Consider the following 25845-nt stretch of genomic DNA (forward strand, 5'->3'; position numbering starts at 1 on the left):
GCACTGACCTCAGCACTGTTACAAAGGTCTCTCTGCCCATGGTTTTCATCACCTTGGTTTCAGCCTGCGGTTTGTTTGTTCGTATCCATGGCTACTCCACTCAGGCCTCTGGTGATGTGCCTTGTTCAGGGCGGTTCTCTTTCTGGGGTGGGGGTACCAGCATCACCCCAGAGCTGGCCATGGGCAAAGCTGACCCACAGTCTGTGCATTTTGGGGTCCCCTTACTGCTCTGCCCACTTGGGGCACCTGTCCCCCAGTCCCCAGCCGTCTTGTGTCTGAACTCCCCAAGAGCATTTCTCACCTGGCACTTCCTGCTTGTTCCATACTAATTTTTACATGTGTCTGACCTTCTCAATTAGGCCTCGAAGTCCTCGAGGGTAGGATTCATGTGTTTACTCAGCTGTGGTTAAGAGCCCCAACTTGGGGGTCAAATAGAATCAGACCCTCACATTATAGCTCTGTGACCTTGTTGCAGTTTCATGTCTAAACTGTGGGTAATAGTAGTACTTTCTTCCTAGGATGAGCATAGACCCTGAAGGAGGGGTCTACATCCAGCACTTAGGCATCTAGCACTTAGCAGAGCGCTGGGCACACAGTGAGCAGTTCTTAAGTGAGCCACTTGATTATCACCAAGGAGGCCTTCATTAAATACTCTGGTGATGAATGGCCACCATAGGTCAACTCTGAGTGTTCAAGGCTAGGGAAGGGTGGATGGTTATAGCACCCAACAGACCAGGTTCAAGTACATGGTTATGTCCTGTCTGGCTTTGGACGAGTCACTTGGCCCCTCTCTCTGTCTCATAGTGTTTCATGGGGGTCATATTTGTGTCATCGGGTTGTTCTGGGTTTTAAGTGAAATAATATTTGTAAAATGCCCATGGTAGCAGTTAGCATGTTGTAAATACTTAATAGTTATTTCCTTTCTTCTTCCCGGCCTCTTCAGTAACTTGCTTTGGTGCCCTGCTCTCAAACTACCCTGGCAAGGGAAAGTGAGCCTGTACAATACAGGTGGGAAGGGACATGGGACATTCGTAAGAATTAGGTTCGTTATGCTTCTGGCCATTTTTGACGTGAAGCCATTTAAACAAGAATACAAAGCATTTGTTGTGCCTTTTTTCGTTTTGTTCTAATTAGTGACAAATGAGCATTGTTTTTTTTTAACCAGGTACTGTGGGCCTCACCCTATTCCTGTACACACTTCAAGGGCTGCATGAAAATAGTTAGGTTTTATTTGTTTTTTAAGCCAAATCATGTGTGTCTTATGGGTCTTAGTAGTTAGTACACTTGGGCTTTGGGGCCAAGTCTAAATTATTTTGAAGATAGATATTGAAGGGCAACAGGCAAAGGAAGGGCATGGCTGAATCTCCAAGAAGTGGCTGTAACTTGGGAGAAGGGTGGAAGAGTAAAACTGGAGAGAGCTGGCTCTCGGTTTTCTTATGGATGTATCATGAAAGTCTTCTGCCATCTGAGCAAATATTTTTTTTTTTAAATTTTTATTTATTTATTTTTGGCTGTGTTGGGTCTTCGTTTCTGTACGAGGGCTTTCTCTAGTTGCGGCGAGTGGGGGCCATTCTTCATCGCGGTGCACGGGCCTCTCACTATCGCGGCCTCTCTTGTTGCGGAGCACAGGCTCCAGACGCGCAGGCTTAGTAGCTGTGGCTCACGGGCCCAGTCGCTCCGCGGCATGTGGGTCCTCCCAGACCAGGGCTCGAACCCGTCTCCCCTGCACCGGCAGGCAGACTCTCAACCACTGCGCCACCAGGGAAGCCCTGAGCAAATATTTATGACAACTATCTCTGTGTAAAATAGATAGCTAGTGGGAACCTGCTATAAAGCACAGGAAGCTCAGCTCGGTGCTCTATGATGACTTAGACGGGTGGGATGGGGGAGGGTGGGAGGGAGGTCCACGAGGGAGAGGATATATGTATACATAGAGCTGGTTCACTTCGTTGTACAGCAGAAACTAACCCAACATTGTAAAGCAGTTATACTCCAATAAAAAATAAATACATAATAAATAAATAAAAGAAAAAAGAAAAATAGTCTAGTCTGTGTGGGATAGATTAGTACATTTCTGTGCCATTCATCAGTGCTGATTTTTCGAATGGACGATTTGCTATTCCTAAACGGTTTTGCTGTCTGAGAACATTCTTGTGGCCGGAGGAAGGCTCCATCATGAGATCATGAAAGAATGTGTTTACCTTGTCATGTTATGGGGACGTGGCTGGAATATGGCATAGGTGGTTCAGGGATGCTTGTTTGCATGTTATTTGGTGGTAACTTAAAATATCGTGGTATAATTTACATACTGTAAAATTCGCCCATTTTAAGTGAACAATTTAGTGTTTTTTAGTAAATTTACTGAGTTGGCAACCATCACCATAATTCAGTTTTGAAACATACACATCTCCCTCCCATAAGATCCTTCATGCCTGTTACATACAGTTAATCCCCATTCCTACTCCTAAGCTCAGGGAACCACTGATCTGCTTTCTGTCTCTATAAGTTGCCTATGCTGGATACTTAATGTGAATGGAGTCATATAATAGACGGTCTTTTATGTCTAGCTTTTACTGAGCATAACATTTTTGTTTGTTTTGGACATCTTTTGCGGGGAAGTGGATTTATTTGGTAGAGTTCCCTTGGTCAGAAGTGGAACTTCTATTTGAAATACTGTTCTCCTGGAGAGAGAAACTTGAGACGGTTTATTTTAGATTGAGAATATAGAAGACTGGTGCTTGAAAAGTGCAGCTTGTGCTTGTCTTACTGTTTAAAGAGTCATTTGTTATTCCTCATTTCTTGGAAGAGAAACCCAAGACACACAATTACAGGAGTTTGCCCAGGGCCTCATGACCTTGGTAGAGTCTCCTATGAAAACCTGAGCCTCAGGGCCCCAGAGTCAGGGATCTGACCTACACCACAGATGCTTTTTGCTTTCTTTGTGCTTCTTAAACTTTGTTGATTTGTGCTGACCTCAGCCTTGCCCTTGCGTTCTTTGTGGCTCCCTAGTTCAGTTCAGGAGCCAGACTGGCCTCGGTTCAGTCCCCGCCATATGCAACCTCATTTGCTGTGACCTTGGTCGGGTCCTTAACTTCTCTGAGCTTCAGTTTCCTCATCCGTGGAGTAGTCATCATAACAGCGCCTACCCTGCAAGATTGTTCTGAGGAGTAAACGAAAGAAGCACATTAAATCCCCGGACATAGCAGGGCCTCCATAAATGTTAGCTGCTGCCCCTGCTAGGAGTCTCCTCTTATTTTGAAATTCGCCATTTGCTAGCTGTGTGACATTGGATGAGTTAGTTAACCTCTCTGGGCCTCAGTTTCTCATTTGTAAAATGAGGTTAATGTGAGTGCCTACCCTGTAGTATTTATTGCTCTGAGGAATAAATGATATAATCCATCTAGAGGGCTAAGAACAAGGCCAGGCTGTAGTCAGCGTGCTTGGTAAAAGTAGGCTGCTGCTGCTACTAATTTCTCTTAAAAGTTACCTCAGGGAGGACCCTCTATTGTAGTCAACTGCATATTTTTTGAAAAATATTTTAAGTAATGTTTTCCCCATCAGTGCATGGTTACTACAAAAAAAAATTTTTAAGCACAAAAAAGAATATTAAAATTGGTAATTCTATCCAAATTTCAGTGTTTTTAATGGCTTTGCTGTTTTCTTCTGTGTATTATAAATCTGTACACCCCCCCACTGGTGAGATTATATGTATTTTGAAAACGTAACTAGAATAATAGTGCACATGCTACCATAGGAGTTTTTCATTTCTGCCTCTGACTTCTGTAGGTGGGCTCTGTCAAAGACCTCAGAACCTCCCGGAGGTTCTGCCTGCATCTTCTGCACCCCAAGCCTCCACCACAAGTGTACGTGGTGACACTATGTGCCTGACTGGTTAATGCTGGAAAAAACCCTGGCCCAGGTGTACGTTTTATTGGGTTCAATTGTTAAAGCATGTTAAATATTTCTACAATTAGCTTTATAAAAGGGGTCCTTGTGCTGGGGGATACGAGACACTACACAGGCGATAACATCATTAGAGCTTAATATTCACACACACACGCACACGCACACTTGCGTGCGCATTCAAGTAAAATGGGGAAATCCGAGTAAGATTCCTGGATTGTAGCAATGTCAGTACCCTGGTTGTAAATATAATGTTACAAAATGTTACTATTGGGTGAAACTTACAGGGTATATGGGATCTCTGAGTTATTTCTGACATCTGCATCTGATTATCTACACATGATTAACTACAGTGATCTCAATTCAAAAAAGATAGCTTTAAAAATATAAGTGTAATTTCCGTTTAATACAGTTCCAGAGCAAAAAGCTGCTCCGAATCTTGTTCTCTTATGTTAGGGTGACATAGAACCAAGATTGGTTTAAAATGTAGCCTGGTTGTCTTTTTTTCCAGGAAAGCAGAAGACTTGGTCCTTTGAGGAGAGCAAGGGGGACATTAGCTGGCCCTAGAGTCGCAGCACAAGCTTCAACACAGAGGCCTTTGTACCTGCCGGTAGATGACAGGGGACGCCATACTCTCCTGGAGGGAGCTGGCTAGAGGGCTCCTGGGTCTTGTCTGTACCGTTGCAGAGCATCACAGCTGTGCAGCATGAAAACCAACTCCTGTCCGAGGCACAGGAATCTCCACTTGAGGATTTCTTGTGACCTCGAGCTGATGATCTATTTAGAGCAATTTGAGCTGGACTCCATCTCCGTCAAATTAAGTTCTGGTTCAGACCAACCCTGGACATCTCCCTTGCTTTTCCTTGTGGGAAGGGGAGGAAAATGCCTGAGGCAATGCTCTCTCCAGTGGCTGGAGGGTTCCTGCCTTAAAGCACTGGTTGGAGGAGAGGCCAGCAAAGGAACCCCTCCTCATCCCCCCAGCCCCCAGCTCTGAGGGCCCTGTGTTGGGAGGGTTTCAGATTTGGAACCAGATTTCAGGTCTCCTCCTTAAGCTAGAAAATCATTCCAACAGATCAGATTTCTCTGCGCTCACTCACTAGGATGATCTCTACTTGGATTTATAAAATATTTAGAGGCCTATTGCTCTCCAGTTGCAGCTAGCCATTAGTAACGCTACTGAGTTTGGCTTAGCAATACACTTCAGTTCCCAAAGGCCTGGCATGCGCTGTGACTGCAAGTGGGTTGTTGCGAAAGCTGACTAAGTCCTCTACGCTTAAAAGAATGATTTTCTAGAGTCTTAGTTATGAGGAGTTACTAACAAGTTATTATTTAGCCCCTAAGTAGCTGGTTTCAAAAAATTTTACACTTTGGCCCTAAATCCATTTGCTTTCGCTCCCTCCTCAGAATAAAACCCATGCTACCTTCATGGTATTTGGACTACAAATCGATTCCCTGCCATTGATTTAAAATAAAACAACCCTGAGATTTTTCTGGAGACTAAAGCCTCCTTTCATTGCACACCCTCTTTCTCCAGTGGAAGAACACAGTCCTAAAGTGGCCTGCAGACAGCCTCTTAAGGCCTCTTAAGCAAATGGCATATGTCATGAAATACCGTATGTGAGGGTATGGGGTGGGAGTGTGGATTAAAAAAAAAAAAAAATCTGTCACCCTGGTTTTCGTGGTTTGGAAACCGGTTGCAGAGCCTTCGAATTTAGGCCATTTGGGGAAGAGGGGGCTGTGTGCCATTATGCAATCATCAGCTTAGGCTGTTTAATAATTATACCAAGAGCTGCTTTGGGAAGGACCCAGTCTATCCACGTAGTTGGGTCTGCACAGTGAGTGGGTTCGAGATCCTCTGGATCTTTCTGACGGTTCATACCTCAGTCGCTGTGCTGCTGACCCACTTCGGTTTGCTGACCGTATATGAGGCCAGACCCCTTTCCACTCCAGCGCCCTGCCCTCAGCGCCACCCCCGAGTGTGCACGTGCGTATGTGCATGCATGCACACACACACACACACACACACGCAGCGTCAAGGCTTTGCAGTGAATAGTAGACCCCTGCCCCCTCACCCCACAGCTTGAATCTTTTCTCTGGAACCGGGGAACAAAACCCGGTGGGGCTGAACCCAGCAATACCAATCACCCTTTGTGCCCAGTATGACTTTAGAGCCACTTTTTTAGGTGGGTTGTTTGTTTGGCAGGCTTGTAGCATCAGTAGTTTCATTGTCGTTTTTATTTCTTGCAGTTTTATGTGCTGAAAGAGTTGGCCAGATGACTAAGACATATAATGACATAGATTCTGTAACTCGGCTTCTTGAGGAGGTAAGTGATTCGGGTCAAGGCAAAGAGTCATTTATAATTGACTGATTATAATTTATATCAATTAAAGCATACATTAGTATCTTTTCGGTGAAGAATCTCAGAAACTGAGGCCTCTCAGTATAATTCAGTGGCTTTATTTTATTTATCTTTTGAACTGAGAGCTTATGTTGGCTTTTGTCACTGTAACTTTGTACAAGGTATTTTGGATTTTAAAAGGAATGTATTAATGACACAGAATAGGGTGGCATTTAAATACTTGCTATAGAATATCCTGTTTAAGATTTATAAACCCTTAAAATATATACTAATGATATATGTTAAGTGTATACAAAAAATGTCAGAAAAATACATCATTATCCATATTTTTGTAACGTTTTAGTTCCATTTTGTTATGTTTTTATTTACATCAGGTTAAGGGAATATTATTATGCAGTGTCAGCATGGAAATAACCAAAACAAGCGTGGCAAGAAAAATTTAGGAAACGTGCTTCGGATTAGATGAGCTGCAGTTAGTCTAGAGACTATGCTTTTCTCAATTTCTTCTCAGCATTCGGTTGACAGTTGAGAATTAAGGTGCTATGGTGGCCTCTGGAAGCAGATGAGTGTAATATGTGTATCCCCATGCCTTCAATAGGCCAGAACATGGTAGGTTCTCTGTATTTATTGAATAAGTGCCCATCTTAAAGCACTACCTCCCACTCTCCCAACAAAATCAGACCTCAAATGCAGAGGTGCTAACCTTTTTTTTAAAGATTTTTTTTTTTGATGTGGACCATTTTTAAAGTCTTTATAGAACTTGTTACAATATTGCTTCTGTTTTATGTTTTGGTTTTTTGGACCTGAGGCGTGTGGGATCTTAGCTCCCTGACCAGGGATTGAACCCGCACCCCCTGCATTGGAAGGCAAAGTCTTAACCACTGGACCGCCAGGGAAGTCCCAGAGGTGCTAACTTTTAGACCCTGGTTTCTGCTCTAGAATCTAGAATGATTTGGGGTCATGTGACTATTCATTAGCCCTTCTTGAGGAAGAGAGTAGAAAGATATGAGAGACACAGAAATCATCATTTTCAGCCAGTGGCAGGACAAAGTTGAAACACAGGACCAAGCAGGAGTGTGGGACCTGAGGTATTTTGGTGGGGGGCATCTTTTCACCCCATTTTTATGTCTCTCTCTTTCCCTGTGCTTTTCCCTTCTGCACATCCAGTGTTCTCCTACCCGCTCTGAGGGCTGGACCCTTCCAGTGCTCCCCCACCCCTACCCCAAGTTCCTGAGGGTTCACCTGCCCTGCTACCCACTCCCCTCCCATTCTCCTGAAGGCCACTCACGGGTAGACCCAGTGTATCTGAGACAGGGCAGGAGCCGAGACCCGCTTGAGCACCTGCATGTCAGGGAAGTTACAAACTCCTCAGCCCCGAATAAGTGAGTTTAGCTTTTTTGGCCGTGTGACAGGGCCATTGGTGAGGCATTTTAGGACACTGGCCTTCTGGTGGCTCTCCAGTTGCAGCCGTCTTGGCGGTTGGCATTAGCTACCTCGTAGGCTAGCTTGGTTGGCACCACCAAATTTTGAAAATAGTTTTTACCATGTTTCCCTTTCCTGCTGTGTCAATTTTCCCCAACAGTGTCCTGTTTCTAAATCCACCCCTCACCCCATACCCAGTTAGTCCTCAAGTCTTCTGAGGGAGGTCCTACGTCTGTACCTTTATTATTTTTTTTTCCAAGGCCACCACTCCAGCTCCTGGAGCCCTGGCAGTAAGATTTGAGTTTTCTCTCTGCTGTCATCTTCCCTGCACCTGCCACCCTCCCAAGCCCCCTTTAATGACCTCGGCTACCCCCGACACTCAGAACTCCTTGGCATGGCATTCAAGGCTACACACTTGATCACATTCCTGCATCCTCTTCGTACTCATCACCGGGTCCTGTCTCCTGCTCTCCCACCTGTGACCTTTTGCACCGTTTGGCCCCTCTGTCTTTTCTTGCCTTTGAGTGTCATACTGCAGGGCTCACTGGGGATCTCTGAAGCTGTCACACTCCCCCAGCCCCAGGTAGTCCGTGCCCCGGCCAGCCCTGAGCTCGGGAGCCACACTGTCATTCTGTTGGCTTTGTTCATCCAACTCGATTGGTTAGAAGTTTTTCCAAGGCGAGGACCCTGTTGGGTCCTGATTTCTTTCTCCCTTTTAATCTCGGAAATGATGGGCCTTTGATAAGTGTCTGCCTCTGCGGTCACGCTTATTATTAAGGGTAAACTTTGAGAGCTGGGTGTCGTCTGTGCATCATCTCATTAATTCTACGATAGTTCTCAGAAGTAGATGCCACTATTTCCCCCATCCTTCTGTGAGGGGACCTACATTTGAGAGGACAAAAGACGCCCGATGGCTCAGCTGCCTTCCAGCCCGGGCCCTTAACCACTATGCACGTGGCCCTGTTGATTTTGGCTGTAGTTGTTTACTGCCCTGTTTATTTAGTTTTGGGAAGTACGGTTAGTTGATTGTCAATGAGACATTTTTACTTTAAAAACATGAACAGGATAACTTTTTTGTTAATGGGGTGCTGCTTCAGTGAGTATCCATGGCCCACGGTTCCTGGCTCCTGCCGAGTGTGAGCTGGCAGGGCTGGGTGAGGACTCTGCAGGGCCAGACCCGTCTCTGCTGGGATGCTTGAGGACCACTTCAGAGGAGCCTGGGACTCCAGCCCTGTATGCAGATCCTGGTCATCAACACTTCACAGCTCATTTCTTAAATGAGTGTCACTGTATAAAAAAGTATGCCGTCGTCTTTAAAAAAAAACTGAGTTGCTCAAAAGAATATTTATGGGGCAGTTTCTTCAGGTGGCTCTTTGCTGTGCTTCTTTGTTTTATTTTTAGCAGCTCACCATGGCCATGGTCTGTGTGCATCTGCGTGTTTTATATACAACGCTGTGCCTCTCCTTTTCCTGATAAGAATCACATCTGAGTTGCTGCCTTTCTTTGGAACTAGGCGGGTTTCCTGGTTAAAGTCTAATTGACCCAGCGCGTGAAGGTTGTGCCATGCTGTGCTTTTCTTGGCTTTGGTTCCAGTTTCCTCTGGTCGTTTGCTTTGGTTTTGCATGCCTGCCACATGCAGGCGGGGTGCTGGCGGGATTTGCACGCGATGCCGGAGCACAGCCCTTGGCCAATGTGAAGAGTTTGCTTTCAGGTTAAAGGGGAAGAGGATTCTGCAGCTTGCCCTGGCTTTTGCTGCTGTTCGGAATTTACCTTTGGGCAAAGCTGTCTCCTCCCCAGTTACAGAGAGGGTTATTCCGGGAGCCCCTTAGTCATGCTTTTTTATCCCAAATGGGTGAATGAGATGAGTCAGCGCTCGGCATGGGAGGCAGGCAGCTCTGCATCTCTGGGGCCGTGCCAGGCGGCTCGAGTGTTCATGGTCATTGCTAAAAGGGGCTGAGACACAAGTCACGGTCTTTTTTTTTTTTAATTTTTATTGGAGTATAGTTGCTTTACAAGGTTGTGTTAACTTCTACTGCCCAGCAAAATGAATCAGCCATACATAAACATATATCCTACAGTGCATTAAGTTTTCAGCGAAACATAGCTGTGGAGAGAGGGAGCTAGGAGAGCCAGAATGAGCCCCACCTGGCCGCCATCTCCTGGGGAATAAAAGAACCAGTTCTTCCAGTAGCTGATTTCCAAATTGAGATTTGTTTATGGTCTCATTTTCTCACTGGAGTTTGATCCAGTGGTCATTTCCTAGCTGTTTTCCTGGTTTTCGAAGTAAATATTTATCACATGTTGGCTGGTTGTAAGAAATGAGACCCTTTTCATTACTGAAATTCTTAAAGAGAAACCCAACTGGCCTTTTGCCTTAGAAAAACCAGATACCTTCTGATGACTTTTTTGTTTAAGATTTTCATTTCTTCTCTGAATATTTTTTACTCTAACTTCCTTTTTTTTTTTTTTTTCCAGCAGAGCATTTTCTTTATGTTACTATACAGACTAGATTTTGGGTGTAGACAAAGTGAGAGTTGCCCCCTCCGGAGGGCAAGGAGGCCCTCAAGTCTGAGGTTTGACGTGTATTGGGGTATAGTGGGGAGGGGCGAGGGGCTTCGTTGTTGAGCCCCTCAGCATTTGTTTCCTTCCCCTGCCTGCGTCCCATTCCCCTTGGGTTCTGGCCCCTGTGTGCCGTGGGAAGCCTTTAGCATCCTTCACGTGCTCATCAGTGCCTTGCCCAGCCTGTCTTCATCGTTATGATTTTGGCTTGATTTGTTTGCACTGAAATCTGCATACAAAATATCTGTGCGTGCTGGAACTTAGCAGCTCGAATGCATGACGGCAAGCAACACGGAACAGTAGGCAGTGAGTCAACGAGCATGAAGCACCTGCTGGGTATTCAGTCTGAGGGCTTGCTCTAGTAGAGAGATTTAACAGACTGGAGTGAGATTTATGGAGACCACACTTCCAAAGGGGAATGGACAGTGGTACTACAGTTTTCACTGAGAGTTAGTCAGCTGAAACCACCTGCACTAGTTGCTAATTTTGAGGCAGCCCCTGTAGAAGTGGGTTCCCTCACACAATCCCTGTGGGTCATTTCCTCCCAGTACCAAATACGCACAACCGTTGCATCTGAAAAGTAATAAAGGGCCACTGAGATAAGGACCCTCCTTGGTAGACACAGTAGCCGGCACGGATGAATGCACAGAGAGGGGCGTCTCGGTTGGTTGGGCAGACTCACTGGTCCCCTTTGTTCCCTGGGAGGGCATGAGGGGGAGGCACAGATTGGGAAGGAGTTGGAGGAATTTATGGCTCACTTGACATGACACCCAGCTGGCTTCTGGGACAGCAGTTACAGGTTTCAGGACCATGGAAGACCTAGGGGAGAGAGACCATCATTCATGCAAGAGCTCCAGAGAGCCAAATCGCTGTTGGATCCAGTCCCCCCAAACTATGCTCTGACCTCCAGTACTCTGCTCGTAATTCAGCGAAACTCCCGTGATGAGCAAAGGAAGGTGTGCTACTATTGCATGGTATAATTTGGTGGATATATAAGAAGTTAGAAATAAAAGATGCTTTTTGAAATATCTTACAACTCAATGAATCATAGAGCTAGAAGATTCTTTCAAGGTTCCCTCAGCAAGTCTGCCCATCCACCCTACCTCATCTCACAGACGAGGGAACTGGGCCCCAGGGATGTTGAATCAGAACCCAGACTCTCAAATTTTAGGGTAGAACGGTTCACCTGGAGCAGTTAAACTTTTGACGGGTACCTGCTATAAGAAATGCCTCTTAGGTTGTCGGTAAATGTGTGACAAGCAAAATTTAAGCATGAAGTGATAACCTTACTATGTGGAATGCACTTTGGTATTTCAGTTCTATGCTGTTGAATGTCATTTAAAACAAAATGGCAGTTACCGTGACTAAAATGATTCTCAACCTACTGATGGTTTATAATCTGTGTTTGGAAAAGATGAATCTAGAGTGTACCCGATCCTTGTTAAGTGGAAGCCGTAAGACTACGTGGTTATCAGAAGCGAGGATTCCTGAATCCCCAGCTTTTTTTCTGCTCAAAACCCCATGTCCCTCTTCTTCTGCTTTTTACACCAGATGAACAGAATAATTAGCATAGGCTTCTAAAAGGATTTCATTTTCCGGAGTTCTCCTCCCCATGCCAATCCCCACCTAAAAGTGAGCAAGTGAATCTGCTCATGGTGGCCAGCAGTTTCACCAGCAAGGATCAGTGAGTCTGCCTTTGGTGACGGCGTCCGCCCCGTTGTCTCCACTGTCAGGCAACAGCTTTCCTCCCATAAAGGCAGCTGTATCTTTGAATGCCAGTAAGGATTTTCCTCTGTGTACTGCTCTAAATGTCAGCAACTGAGCTAACAGAAAATTCTGTCTGCAACAGTCTTTGTTTCTGAAGTAGGGCAATTTTATGCATTGTTTCTCCATTTTTAAAGCTCTTTTTTAAAAAATAAAGCCTAAGTAGCCTACCTCCCATAAGTAAAAGAAACACATAACTGTATGCTATTTTAGAGTAACTTTAAACATTTTTGTTTCATACGCGGTAAATCTAAGGAACTCAGTAAATTCCAGCTTAACGTGTGCCAAAGAGGCTGCCTTAGCTATTTTAAGTGCACTTTGGAATTTCTGGATTCGCTTATTCATTGAGCAAATAGTTACCGAGTGTCTCCCTGTGCTGGGTGCTGGCGATACAATAGCCCAGCCCTTCAGGTAGAGAGACGGGTTATCAAATGATTACACAAGGACCAAAAGCAGTTGCATAGAAAGGTTTTTGGAAGCATGTCTTTCCTGTAGGAAGAGGCCTGTTTTCATTAGATCGGAAGGTTGCCTTTCATTGCTTGGGGCCCGGGTAGCTGAGTGAGCTCCTCTCTGAACAGGTATCAGACGCTGGTGCGTGGCTGGTGAATTAGTTAATTCCCTTGTCCTTGCTGAACGCCCTTCTTTCCTCAGTTGACACTGACTTCTGTGGGCTCCTGCTGGAAGCACGGGTTCTCTCAACCTCTGCTCTCGCTTCTGCCTTTCACAGAAAGAGCGGGATCTAGAGTTGGCTGCTCGGATCGGCCAGTCGTTGTTGAAGAAGAACAAGACGCTAACCGAGAGGAATGAGCTGCTGGAGGAGCAGGTGGAGCACATCAGGGAGGAGGTGAGGACCTGGCAGCAGGGGCGTCTGCAGGGGCTTGGGTGCCGCAAAAGGCGCGCCCGAGGAAGGTGATGATCTTAACGGGACCCCGTTGGGAAAGTCCCTCCCCGGACGTGGAGAGGTGCCTTTCTGCTGCCCCTCCTGTTCATTTGCGTCTCCTTCCGACAGTGTGGACAGGTCGCCCAGGCTGGGACCAGCCCTCACGTGGTCAATAGGCCCCCAGTGTGGACCAGCTACAGCCCGTGTCCTCCAAGAGTCTAGATCATCATGTCAGCTGAGAAAGACACTCAGAGCTTGGCTAAAGGGCACGCAGGCTATTCCAACAATGAGCAGGGATTTCCGAGCCGGGGTGGGCGTTGGCAGGTGGAGAAGGAACTGCAGCCGGAGGCCAGCCGTGCTGCAGAGTGAGGCAGTGACCGCCCCTTCATCAGCACAATATAATTTTGTGTTTCTAAAACAAAACCAAAAATAGCCTATTGTTTTCATGAGAGAAGCCCTACTATGTGAATGATACAAATCTTGGCCTATGTCTTCAGCCCCCATCATTATGGGGGGTGGGGGGCAGGGGAAGAACATTTTAGGCTTAACTTAGGGGCTGAGGTCTCAGAGGAGCAGCGCTGGTTTTCTGGGAGGGATACGGTGTGGACGGGAGGAGGAAGGCTGCAGAGTCGGGCGGGGTTGCTACAGCCGGAATTAGGAGCTTACAGCCAGGCCCCCCTTGCTAGTGTCTTCGCCATCATCCTCACTGGCCTTTGAACAGTGAATCTGAGCTGTGAGGACATTGATTGGCTTTCCTTCTTCCCCCTTATTTTCTATCAGAAACTTTCTTAGTGGGGAGGGGCGGCGAGGATGCCCTTATTCATGTCCCTAAGACGTATTCAGACTTTTTCCTCGTTGAAGATATTCCCAGCTATTGTTGTCTGGGTTTACCAATCATTTAATGTGATGAAACAGAGTAGCCACTCGATAAGAAAAAGTTTTTTTAAGGGTTTATTGTAATTTTTATTGATTTTTTTTTTTTTTTTTCCCTTCCGGTGTTACTGAGATATAATTGATGTACAGCACTGTATAAAGACAAGTTTTAATCCTGGGCTTTCTTTAAAAGGTGATGAGGTAGGATACGGTCGTGTTCAAGGAGAAATAAAGTTGACCCCTGCTCTCCCGGCCTCCAGCATCATGACCTGAATCTCCCTTCTCCCAAGTATGGGAGAAGGTCAGCCTGGCCCCCTACTTGGCCCCTTCTGAGCAGAGGGACATGCCGTCAGGAACCAGTAAATGGTCACCCGTCGCCCCTCACGCGCTGCTTCTCCAAGGTGCTGCCCTTGCTTGGGGCTTCCTCTCCTCACACAAAGTGCATCCTGCACTTGGGGGTGGAAGTGACTTTTTGTCCCCTTGGGAAACCTTGGAGTTTGAAAACTGTTTCCCTTTGGGACATCATTAAATGATCAGTCTAGGTGTTGAAGCTGAAGCCTTTACACACATAAAACTGGTTTCTCCATGGAAGATAAAATATACTCACGGTGTTGTGTAGGAAAGTTGGGATAAACTATAGACCCCAAATCAAATTAGAAGCAAGAAAGAATTAGAACAATTATAATTCTCGCTCACAATGCTGGTCGCCTATTCATCAGTGCTGAATGGTGAAAGGGCAGGTGAAAATTTTTATGGCTCAGGTCTGTTTATTTTAAACCTGAAGTATAAATAAGTGTGACTTGCAGAACCATCCTTGCAGTAGTCGGTACGGCCAGTTCCTGATGGTTGCCTCTTTTCTTCCTGTATCTGGAATGCCTGTCTTGTAATCATCGAGTACAAAGCAAGGTCTGGCCAAGCTTGGCCAGAGTTCCTGTGAGGGTGTAGCCGTCACAAGGTGGGGCTATGAGATTTTCCAAGCGGGAGAACAAGGGTTGACGGGCTCGCTGCTTGTAGTAGCTGCCCACCCGGAACTGACATCACCAGGGTCCTGGTCCGAGATGGGATTTGGTTTTGGCAGAAGTGGATGACCTCTTCCTCCATGTGGTAACATGGTCCGCTTCTCTGAGTGTTTTCCCAGCTGATCATCTATTTACTTGCAAAGCCCCTATGCTGTCTTGCCGCCCCCCGCCCCCGCCCCAGCCATCATTCTAGCACCTTCTAGTCCCCTCTCACCTCTTCTTTGTACCAAAGTAAAAACTACAAATTTAAACAGAGGGATTTTTGCCGAAAAGTAATTGATTGTATTTTTCTTAAATGGGATCAAATTCAGCCCTTTGTTTTCCTTGAATAGCACAAAATCGGTGACAAGCCTTCACTTTGAATGAGGAATTTAAAAAATGTTGTCACTGAACAATAAGTGTTTCAGCACGAGCGGGGATGCTGTCACATGTAGAGAGCGCCTGACGGGCTGTGTTTGTGCAGGTGTCACAGCTCCGGCATGAACTGTCCATGAAGGATGAACTGCTTCAGTTCTACTCCAGCGCCGCAGAGGAGAGCGAGCCGGAGTCTGTGTGCTCCACCCCGTAAGTCACCCAAGGGCCTGTCTCTAGGGGCCGGAGCGCTGGCTGCCTGTGGTCCGTGTCCTTGGAGTTGCCTAGACAGCGTCACCTTCACTGGCAGCACAGGTCGGCTGCTCTCAGCCTCCTGTAGGCCAAGCATCTCTGAGTGCCTCCAACAGATGGATTTTCCTATTCTGATGGGACTTTAGTTTTCCTCTTCCTGGGTCTTGCTGCTTATTTGTCAGTTTAGATTGGTTTGGCCTGGCTGTTAAGGAGTAACAGGCTGGACTCTGCCTTTGGAGGAAATACAGGGTTCTGGAGCCAGCAGTGCTGTGGTGGGTCCTTGGGGGGGCGCTTTTCTGAGTCAGCAGAGGCTCCTATTAGGAGCATGAACTCTAGAGCCCGATGGCCTGAGTTCAGATCTTGGCTCTGTGGCTCGTGGCCAAGTTACTTAACCTCTCTATGCTTGTTTGCTCATTTGTAAAGTGGGCATAATAATAGTACTCAGTTCTTAGGGCTGTGAGCACTGAATGGGTTCATACATGTAGAGTACTTAAAATATTTCTTGGCACATAGAAGGCATCCCAGACTGTGTAGACTTCAAATAGAGTTGATTCCCCCGAAATCTGAGGCAAAGTGGCAGCAAAGGGTTGGGATGTGGCTCTGAAGTGCCGTAAGCCCGTGCTGTTTTCCTGGCGGTGAGGGAGCAACCTGATGGGTCATTGTCACCCCTGCACCTTTCCTGAGCTTTTCCTTGAAACGGCCCTTCTTTGTGCTTCTCCGTGGTTTGCCAGGTGGTGGGAGGAAACGCCTCCCTCCCTAGAAAGTGAACTTTCTCCCCCAGGTTGAAGAGGAATGAGTCATCCTCCTCCGTCCAGAATTACTTCCATCTGGATTCTCTCCAGAAGAAGCTGAAGGACCTTGAAGAGGAGAACGTTGTACTTCGATCAGAGGTGAAGTGCACTCCCTGCCCTCGTCCCCTCTGCAAGGGTGGTGGCCCCATTTGCATGTCTGGTGAGAATAGCCGTTGATTACAGCCCCGCCGTCCTCCAGGGTGATGGTCTGTGGAAGAGCCACGTGGGCCTGGGGTCACAGCTACACCAAGTGCCCAGAGGGCGTGCCTCATTTATGAGCCGGGCATTGCCTTCAAAGGGCAGCACATACTGTCCGGGCTGCAGCAGACAGACTGGTGAATTATGCAGCATGAGGATGGGTGAGAGTGGCAAACCCTTCTCCTTCTCGGTCAGGGCCAAAGCTCCTGGAAAGCGGGGCCTTGCCATGGTGGTCTCCAGCTCGGACGTAGAAATGACTTGGAGGCCTGCTGTGAAAGCCTCGTTTTCACGTTACTGCAGGTCAGATGTGCCCTAATAGTACACGAGAACTTGGAGACATATTTCTTAGACAGTTAACTTAAAAAGGTTGAACTGAGTGAGGCAGCTTGGAAACCCGTGCTTTTGAGTATTTCTGATTGGCTAGTCACTGTGGTGGGTACTGTGCCTGCATTCTTTTTTAAAAAATCTTCACAACAAGGCTGGAAGCTGGTTACTTTGATTCTCATTTACAGTAGGGAAAACCGGGACCCAGGCTGCTAAGTGTTGGGATTGCCCAAGATCTTGCAAATTAGTGAGCAACGGAGCCAGGGTTTGTAAGTCTCTGTGGCTCCAAACCCCACATTATTTCCCTTCACCCACTGCCCCTATCCAGAAATACAGATGCATGCAAATTTAGTACTTTTTGTTTAATTATCAGTGAGTTTATGCTCTCTAGCCAGAGGTATGGTACAGCCCTATTGATCAGGCCCTTGTCTGTCAAGTTTGGGCTGCATGTTCAGCTAAGCTGGCCCAGGGCTCCCCAAAGTCCCTCCAATAGGGCAGACCACCTGTCACCTCGAACTTGCCTCACACGTTGGAAAGAGCCTCATGTCTGGGCTTAACAGGATGGACTTTTGCCTGAGGAAAGGGTCATTCATGTCTCTGAGCCATCACCGCTTCCAGCCTCTCATTTACTGATGGGAGACGTCAGCCCAGTGCGACCAAGCTTTCTCTGCCAGCCAGTGGCTGAGCCAAGACTACAGTCCAGTTTTCCCCATTCTGAGTTCCAGCACCTGCCCCAAGTAAATGCTCTAGCCCCAGGCACACAGCAATTTGTCCCTCTGTCGGAGTCTTCCCCTAAAGCAAGTGGAGGGAATCTGATCCCAGCCACAGATTCCGGCTCCTGCATCTGGCTTTCAGGACTGTGGCATCTCTGGGGCCAGGACCTGAGGGCTCAGAGATACCTCTCTAACTGGGGCCTTTTCCTGGGGCCTTCAGATCTCTTATCTTCCCACCTTTTCAGCCAGGAGCAAAGCCATCCAGAGTCCGAGGGTAGCTCTTGGGTCTCTGAACTTTAATGCTTTCATATTGTACCCTGTTTTTACTCAGCTGAATAGAGCAGGTCTAACTCCCACTCAGAACCTCATAGGATGGTGCCCGGCACAGAGTAGGTGTGATAAGTGTTAGCCATTCTTGTGGTGGTGGTTATCCTTAGAATGCCCACAGTAGGCAGGGCTGTGTCATAGGCACTGTTTGGGTCACAAGGGAGTCCATGACTATGAGCCAGGACAGACACACGTGAATAGACAGGCCGACTGATAGAGGGGGGTGCTCATAAGAGTTTTAGCAACTGCTTTGTGCGGTGCCCTCTAGTGGTCGGGATTGACTTTCTGTATCTGAGGGCTCTGTGGTTCACAGCTGGGGAGATGCTGAAGGGCAGCTTTCCAGACCCAGGTTAGCCCTTGCTGCATCCCCTAGGCTGTCCGGGTGTGACTGTGGGATCTCTGACCTGAGCCTCGTCCACAGGCCTGCCAGCTGAAGACGGAGACCATTACCTATGAAGAGAAGGAACAGCAGCTGGTCAACGACTGCGTGAAGGAGCTGAGTATGGCCTGCCCCCCACCCACCCCTGTCCCCCGCTTTTACTTCCCCCATCTGCCATCATTAAGACCAGACGGATTTGCATCACCTGATAGAGTGTGGTCTTCCTGCCAGCCTGGGCTCAGTCGCATTTTTTTCTGAAAACTAGAGGCCTCCCCTGATCTTGTGTGGCACCCCTCACCCTCGTTTATGAGACACTGGGTGCGGTGTTGTCAGCCGTACGTTCCGCAATCTCTCGCAATTAATTAAAATTAATTTTAATTTTGGCTTTCTGCTGGAATATCGGTTATTTAATGTCTGAGTTAGGTCCAGCTTCGGAGTCCTGAGCTGAAGATGTGGAAGAACAGCCTTATAGTATCAGTAATTTGATGTGTAAACGTTGAGGCCAGAGTTCTCAGCTTTGCAAATATGATGTGCTTCCACCCCACCCTCTCCATTATAAGTTTACACAGTAAGACAAACGGGCAACACAGTATTCTGAGTGTCAGCAAAACACTTAAGTCAATGAAACACACCCTATGTTTAAATCTAGTAAAATGAGTTACGGCTCTGAATATGGGTTGAAAACGCCCAGGGGAATTGTGTTGTGCATGGCAATAGTTCCTTTCTAGAACAGAGTGCAGCAGGGGTTCCTGTTACTGATGGGGGTGTGTTCCTGTGTGGAACGTGCAGAATTGGCCAGAGGCACCTTCTGTTTGGTATGGCACCTCCGGGCTGCCTGCCAAAGCCTGCCCGATTTTCTCTGGGGAGGTGGCTCTGGGCAGTGGGGTGAGGACCCACACAGAGCCTGCGAGCCGCAGCTGGTGGGCCGGTTCCTCCTCACGACAGACCGAGCCCACATAGGAAGATGGGGACTCTCCCTCCAAGCCATCTTCACGTGCCCTCTCCACTCCTCCCCCCTGTCTTGCAATAAAGATGTTTTTTTTTTTTGGACAAACCACAAAGAAACCATTCTCTCTGGCTCTTGCGACTGTCGTTTCTTGGTCAAAGGGGATGCCAACGTGCAGATTGCCAGTATCTCGGAGGAACTGGCCAAGAAGACGGAAGATGCTGCCCGCCAGCAGGAGGAGATCACACACCTGCTCTCCCAAATAGTTGATTTGCAGAAGAAGGCAAAAGCTGTAAGGCTTCTGTTTCTCTGGCTGATACAAAACTAGCTGTTCTGAGATCGAGAAGGGGCATTTACCCCAAAGACAGTGCCCTTTAGATTCATATTTTAGGAATTTGTGCTGTCCCTTTAGAGCTTTTGCTAAAGCTTAGCGGATTCAATAGCATAAAATTTGTTGCCCTGAATTGGCAAGGGGATCACATTTATCACCACTTAACCGCCTAAGAAAAATCTGCAAATGAATAGAACTCATTAAGAAAGGTAAAGGGGCTGTAAACAGAGAGTTTGGGAATTCAGAGTCTGAATGATCTAGTTTGGTATTTGTCCTCACACAGGGCACCTGCATATTCCGCAGCAGAACCATGTCCCCTTTAGATTTAAGATGAAGCAGCAGAAAAAACAATTAAGTTTCCCACGTCGGGCCTTTGCTAGAAGGCTGAGGTGAAATGCTTCCAGAGAGCAGCTGTGACTATGGAGGGTAGGGGTAAGCGATAGGGAATGAACACGGACACGGGAAATACGCTGCCTTCCAAACTATATAAAAGACAAAATTTTACTCCAGTATAAGATAAAATCTCCCTGTGGGCATGTGATAGGATGATAACGGATCAGGGAATAAGAGGGGGAAAGTTAGACTTTTCTACGTGTCTTAAAAGAGAAGCTGATTTCCCTTTGCCACGTTCTAGTGTGCAGTGGAAAATGAAGAGCTTGTCCAACACCTGGGGGCCGCCAAGGATGCCCAACGGCAGCTCACGGCCGAGGTGAGTGGCTCTCCCTCACTTCATCGGGGCCCCGGTCCCAGCTGGGGTACATCAGCCTCCCTCCAGCAGGCTGTGTGGGTCCCGCCCATCTTAACAACCATTTTGATATTGAATGTCACTCTTACTCCTAAGGCGGCTCCCAGTTCCGCTGACGCCGGTCGTGAGCACCTGGGAGGCTGGGCTGTACACCAGCCTGGAGCCCGGCGCTCACGGGCTCCCGACAAACGTTCCAATAAGGGAAGGGACACAGAGCACGCCATGTCAGAGGAGCCCCGTTCAAAGATGTGGCAGGAAACGAGGGAGTGATGACTTGCCCTCTCGTTTGTTTTCTCTCAGTTGCTCGTTGTTAGTGTTTTAGGAGATTTCCGAGTCTGCAAGTAAAAGAAAAACTGTGCCTTGAGGACCCTTTGGCCTCAGGACACAGGGCAGCTGGTCCTGTGGAGGGCGGGAGCCTCTGGTAGTGATCCTGGTTCTTCCTGGCTCCTGAGTGGGTGGGTGGGGGGTACCAGGTCTCACATCCCAGCCCTCTGCCCCTTCCTGGTGTCCTGCAGCTGCGCGAGCTGGAGGACAAGTACGCCGAGTGCATGGAGATGCTCCACGAGGCGCAGGAAGAGCTCAAGAACCTGCGGAACAAGACCATGCCCAACACCACGTCCAGGCGCTACCACTCGCTGGGCCTGTTTCCCATGGTGAGTGCCCGCCTGCTGCCTGACCCCCACTTCCCGCGCTCAGGCCAGCGCGTGCTCCTGGGAGGAGGGCGGGTCTGGAGCTGAGCCTCTGCAGGTGGCTTCCCCTTTTGCAGCTTGGATCTGGATCCGAGATGAGGGCTCGCGAGCCCAGCCCGTGGCTTCTTAACCACGTGAGATGAATTGGTTCTTTATTTTCCGTCCCCCTGAATCTGTCTTTTCTACTCCTGCCCTTGGAAGATAAATTTAGTAGGAACTAGATTTAGTAGGCACCTCAGGTATTTGGAAGGCACTCTACATTATTTTTCCCCGACCTTTTTAGAGTAGGTGCTATTTTGGCCTCACGAGTGCATTCGAGAATTCTTAAATTGCGTTACGGTTCCGCTGGTTCTTTGTATGCTTATTAACCGTTCTGGTGGCTTTCGGCATCTGTGATCTGAAAAAAGATTTCGCTCTGTGCTGGGTGTGACATTTTTATATTTTTCATATTATTTCCCCACAATCTTATTTCTTTAACCCTGGCCTGATGTGTTTCATGTTTAAGCTTTAGGGGAATGTGGTTGAGAAGGGGGCTTTCCAGGAGGCTGAACCTCTCCCTATGGGGCTTGGGCAGCACAGGGTGATGCCACTGTGCTGGTCATTTCCCAGTAATATTTGGAGAACTTTCTAATTTTATCTTCTTCTGTCAGACTAGGGCCGCTTGAAGGTGGGGACCATGTCTTATTTGCTATTTCCTCCTTCCCTCCTTCCCTCTCTTTAATACTCTGCGCCTAGCACAGTGCTTGGTATATTGTAGAGTTGTAGGTGCTTATTACATCTGGATGGCTGGATCAACAGACTGAAAAGCAAACCACCAAGAACTTTTCAGGCTCTATTTCCATGCTTTGATGAGATACCAGTTCTCTCTGAGAAGAACTTTTGAGAGAAATTCCCCTAAATGAAATAGGAGTGGAGGGCTGTATAAATGTTTGTGAAAGTTGGTCCCTTTCAAATTGACCTTTACTCAGGGCTCTTTTTTCTTCACCGATTCCCCCTCCCCATGGCAGACACTGTCACCCAACCCCTTGCTGTCTGAACCACTTTTTCTAAATCATGATCTCCTTTTCCTCTTTGATTTCACATATAAAGTCAGGCGCTCTCTCTCCACCTGATTGAAATCTAAGGGAAACCAAAAAGAAAGACACAACATAAATAGTCAGCCTTCCAAGAAGCAGATCGGTGATCCAGTGATTCCAAGAATCCCAATGAAGGCAGCAAAGGACAATACATCCCCTGAATCCCGATCTAGAACTGACTATGGTCGGCTCACAGACGGGCCCGTGTAGCTTTGTACACTCCCGGCCTCACGTTCCCTCCTTCCCGGTTTCACATCTCCTTGGGGCTGTCTTGTTTCCTGCATGCCTGCGATTCATTCTCCTGTGTTCCCACTCTCAAGGACAGACCTGTACTTTAAAGCTAAACCAGGACATAAGAAAAGTTGAACTGAAAGTCTGCATTTGGGTTTCTTCTGGAGAGATTGATTCTCAGCGTTTATTATTTGCTGAGGTGGAGCTTTTGTTTGCCCTTTTTCTGCTGTTGGCAGAGCTCAGTTTTTGAAGACGGCTATTTTTAAAGTGCATTATGCATGAAAGATATTTAAGGCAATCTAAAGCTCACATCATGCCTGTGTCTCTGGAGCAAAACACCCAGAGCTGCCTCTCTTGCTCCCAGCCCTTCTCACTGCTGAATAAAACAGTGAGTAGCAGGTTTTGCTCAAGTATGTTCCCAATCCTCTTGCCTTATGGCCAAGAGTTCTTAATCTGGGATCTACAGACAGGATTCAGTGGGCCCTTGAACTTCGAGGGAGGATTATATCTTATATGTTTATTAATCCCTAACGGTACTTGGTGTTTCCTTCCTTCATGAAGGTAGGTAACAAACCACAGCGATATTAGCATCCCCGTGACTTTGTCATCCATCGAAATCACAGCTCTTTTCATAGCACGTGTCAGTGGCCACAGACGTCCCAAGACACCACCTGTGCTAATCTCCGCTTCAAAGTGACAGTCATTACCAGTCCTGAAACCCGATCCTGTGTGTTACTCTATCATACTTGCAGTTATTAATATTTTAGTAATTAACTCGGTATATCTGGCTTCCTCTTTAATCCTAATTATTTTATTCATTTAAAAACATTATTCTGAGAAGGGATCCATGCTCATCTCCAGATGGCCCAGGGGGGATCGTGGCCCCAAATGTCACAGACCTTGCTTGTGACTTTTCCTCCAGAACAGCAGTCTCATTAGTAGTTTGGTATCTTGTTTCTCTTAACTGGTATGAAGGTCCTTCCCTTGTGCAGAACTTGGAATGTAAACAGTATTAAGAAAAATAAACTAGCTTAAAAATTACAAATTCCAGACGGGAGTATCCCCAGTGGACTGTGGGGCGGCCCTGGAGGTGGACACCCTGGAGGAGGCCCCATGCGCTGTCAGCTGGGAAGCCACTGGCCACAAGTGACTATGTAAATTTAAATCACTTAAAATTAGTGCAGTTAAGAATTCAGTTCCTCAGTCACACTGGTCACTTTTCAAGCGCTCAGTAGCCACCTGTGGCCAGTTGTCTCCCATACTGGATGGTGCAGAAAGAGAACATTCCCGTCGTCGCAGGAAGTTCTGTTGTTTGGCACGAATTTAGCCCTTCTCTTCAGGTTCTCCTAGGTGGTGTCCTCCTCTGAGGCCTCAGCAGGTGCTTTTCTGCACACCCTGGTCCTATCGGCATCCACCTGCGTGAGCATGAGGGATTGTCTGTCAGGCTCCGCTTCACCCAGTGAGGCCTGGTGGGCGGTTCAGGGAGAGGGGTACTCAGCAGGCCCCTCCATTGCTGAGTCTCAGCTTGGGGCTTGGCCCATCCAGGAGGTGAGAAGTCCTCAATGACTGGTCTTCCCCAGACCCACAGATTCACAACCTGGCTAGAGAAAGACGCAAGTGGACTGTTCAGAGAACTGGCAAGGTCTTAATGTGTTTGCTGTCTCCTTGGGGAGGAGATGAAGGATTCCTGGCGGAAATGAGATGTGAGCCGGTTGTTAAAGGTGGGGGGGCCACAGATGGTTGGTGGGCACAGGAGCTTTCCCTGCCGGAGGCCAGGGATCACAAGAGCAGAGCCCAAACGACAGCACCCATCACTCAGGTCCTCCCCTGCAAGCTCTGTGCCTCTCCTTGTGGTCACCGCCACAGCTCCATGGTTTGGCCCAGGGAACAAAGGGTTTGCTTTCAGACCCTCAGTTCATAGGAGCAAAGGGGCTTTACCCTCAGCTCCATGGGGATCGCTCAGCCCGGCGTTCTGCCCGTGGCAGATGCTGTCACCCTGTGTTCCGAGGCCTCGGTTTATGCTCTGTGGCCAGGCTGTCTTCACGCCTTTTCTAGAGACAGAGCACTTGAATTGCTGCTCACTCACTGTGTGTCTCCCGGCTTTTCCCAGGACTCCTTGGCGGCGGAGATCGAGGGAACCATGCGCAAGGAGCTGCAGCTGGAAGAGCCCGAGTCGCCAGACATCGCGTACGGCCTTGGTTCTCAGCTCCCAGGGACTGTGGGGTGGGCCTCAGATGCCAGCAGTGATCGCTGTGATCCTTCCACAGACAGTCTAGATTAAGGGAAATTAGAGAACGCAGCTGACAACCCCCCTCCTCCTCTGGTTGGGTTTTAAATATATATTATGAACTTGCAGAAAGTTAGGGAAAGATAGATGTATTTCCCATCTCTCTTCACACAAGCTCCATCTTGACACCACCGCTCATTTTTATCTTTCTTTTCAGTGGAAAATGTTACTTTAAAAAAATTTTGATGTCTGTTAGGAAAAGAAAAATAAGATGCAATCTGAGATACAGAGGGCTCTTTGGGGGGTGGGGTGTGAGCAAGGCTCCCGTTTCCTTTCTGCATACATACCGGCCTGTGCCATCTCTCGTCCTAACTTGAGACCTTGCACTTGGCCTGCTCGGAGGTATAAGGAACCTGTGGATCTGATTTCATCAAGTTTTTTCTGTACCCAAATCCCATAGACAGAACTTAAACGGGATCCTGGAAGTGACCAGTCCCTAAGCCTCGGTGCATGTGTGAAGCCCTTTGCAGCCCAGAAAGAAGCAGCCATTATAGAAACATACCTACCTTTTTCTCCTTAGAAGAGAACAAATGAGCATCAAAGTGTGGTTCTGCTCTTAGAAATGGCAGTTTCCAGGAAAAAAAAAAAAAAGACTCATTTGGTGTTTATCATCTCATTATAGAAGTTTTTAAGACTAACTTTGTCTTACTTTTTTTTTTTAATATGAATGGTCAACAAAGACTCATTCTGCAAAAATGTATTGAGCCCTGTTACATGCTGAGCAGTGAACACGGCCCTCCTGGAGTTTGCTTTCTAGAGACTATCATGAGAGAAGAAAACTAGGTGGGAGACAAAAGTTACCATTAAATATATTTGTAGGTCAAGCTTAAGGGAAGTAGGAAGCAGTATCAACTTTAGGACACAACCGCGTAGTGGAGCCCTGAATTCTGTGGGTATTGAGTCTCTTGAATTCCAGCCAACACCCCAAGAAACACGTGGAAGGCACAGGGTGTCGGGTTGCTTGGGGGTCACGGTGGGCCAGCTGCTTATTGGCTTCTCAGTGGACAGGGTTTGGAGGGTTGAACTCCAGGGTCATTCCTGCATTTGCTTAGTCACGGATGATGTTGTGCATTCTCCCCAGTCACCAGAAGCGAGTCTTTGAGACCGTAAGAAACATCAACCAGGTGGTCAAGCAGAGGTCTCTGACCCCGTCCCCCATGAACATCCCTGGCTCCAACCAGTCCTCGGCCATGAACTCGCTCCTGTCCAGCTGTGTCAGCACCCCCCGGTCCAGCTTCTACGGCAGCGACGTCGGCAACGTCGTCCTTGACAACAAGACCAACAGCATCATCCTGGAAGCAGAGTCAGCAGACCTGGGGTGAGCCAGCCGGGGTCTCTTATCTTTCTGCTTTGGGGACAGGTAGGGGGGATTGAACACAGGTTCAGTAAGCAGAAGAAGGGGGGGCTGATAAGAGTCGCCTGAAA

At 47.6% G+C, this 25845-nt stretch overlaps 1 protein-coding gene across 16 annotated transcripts in view; it reads left to right on the top strand.

The window, feature by feature from the left end:
* Positions 1–25845, top strand: part of TRAK1 (trafficking kinesin protein 1) — a 102139-nt gene that overhangs the window by 53232 nt on the left and 23062 nt on the right. For 8 of the 16 annotated variants that reach the window (XM_082348406.1, XM_082348408.1, XM_082348412.1 and 5 more), the window contains 10 exons: positions 6151–6227; positions 12736–12852; positions 15244–15344; positions 16165–16273; positions 18158–18236; positions 19223–19353; positions 20027–20101; positions 20653–20790; positions 24244–24320; positions 25502–25738. In XM_082348406.1, the coding sequence (XP_082204532.1) occupies positions 6151–6227; positions 12736–12852; positions 15244–15344; positions 16165–16273; positions 18158–18236; positions 19223–19353; positions 20027–20101; positions 20653–20790; positions 24244–24320; positions 25502–25738 (1141 nt within the window). Of the gene's footprint in view, positions 1–6150; positions 6228–12735; positions 12853–13582; positions 14163–15243; positions 15345–16164; positions 16274–18157; positions 18237–19177; positions 19354–20026; positions 20102–20652; positions 20791–24243; positions 24321–25501; positions 25739–25845 lie in introns of those variants that run through there. The other 8 variants (XM_082348401.1, XM_082348398.1, XM_082348407.1 and 5 more) reach the window with 2 other exon arrangements.

This window comes from Balaenoptera borealis (genome assembly GCF_965194805.1).
Source record: "Balaenoptera borealis genome assembly, chromosome: 12".
Lineage (NCBI taxonomy): Eukaryota > Metazoa > Chordata > Mammalia > Artiodactyla > Balaenopteridae > Balaenoptera > Balaenoptera borealis.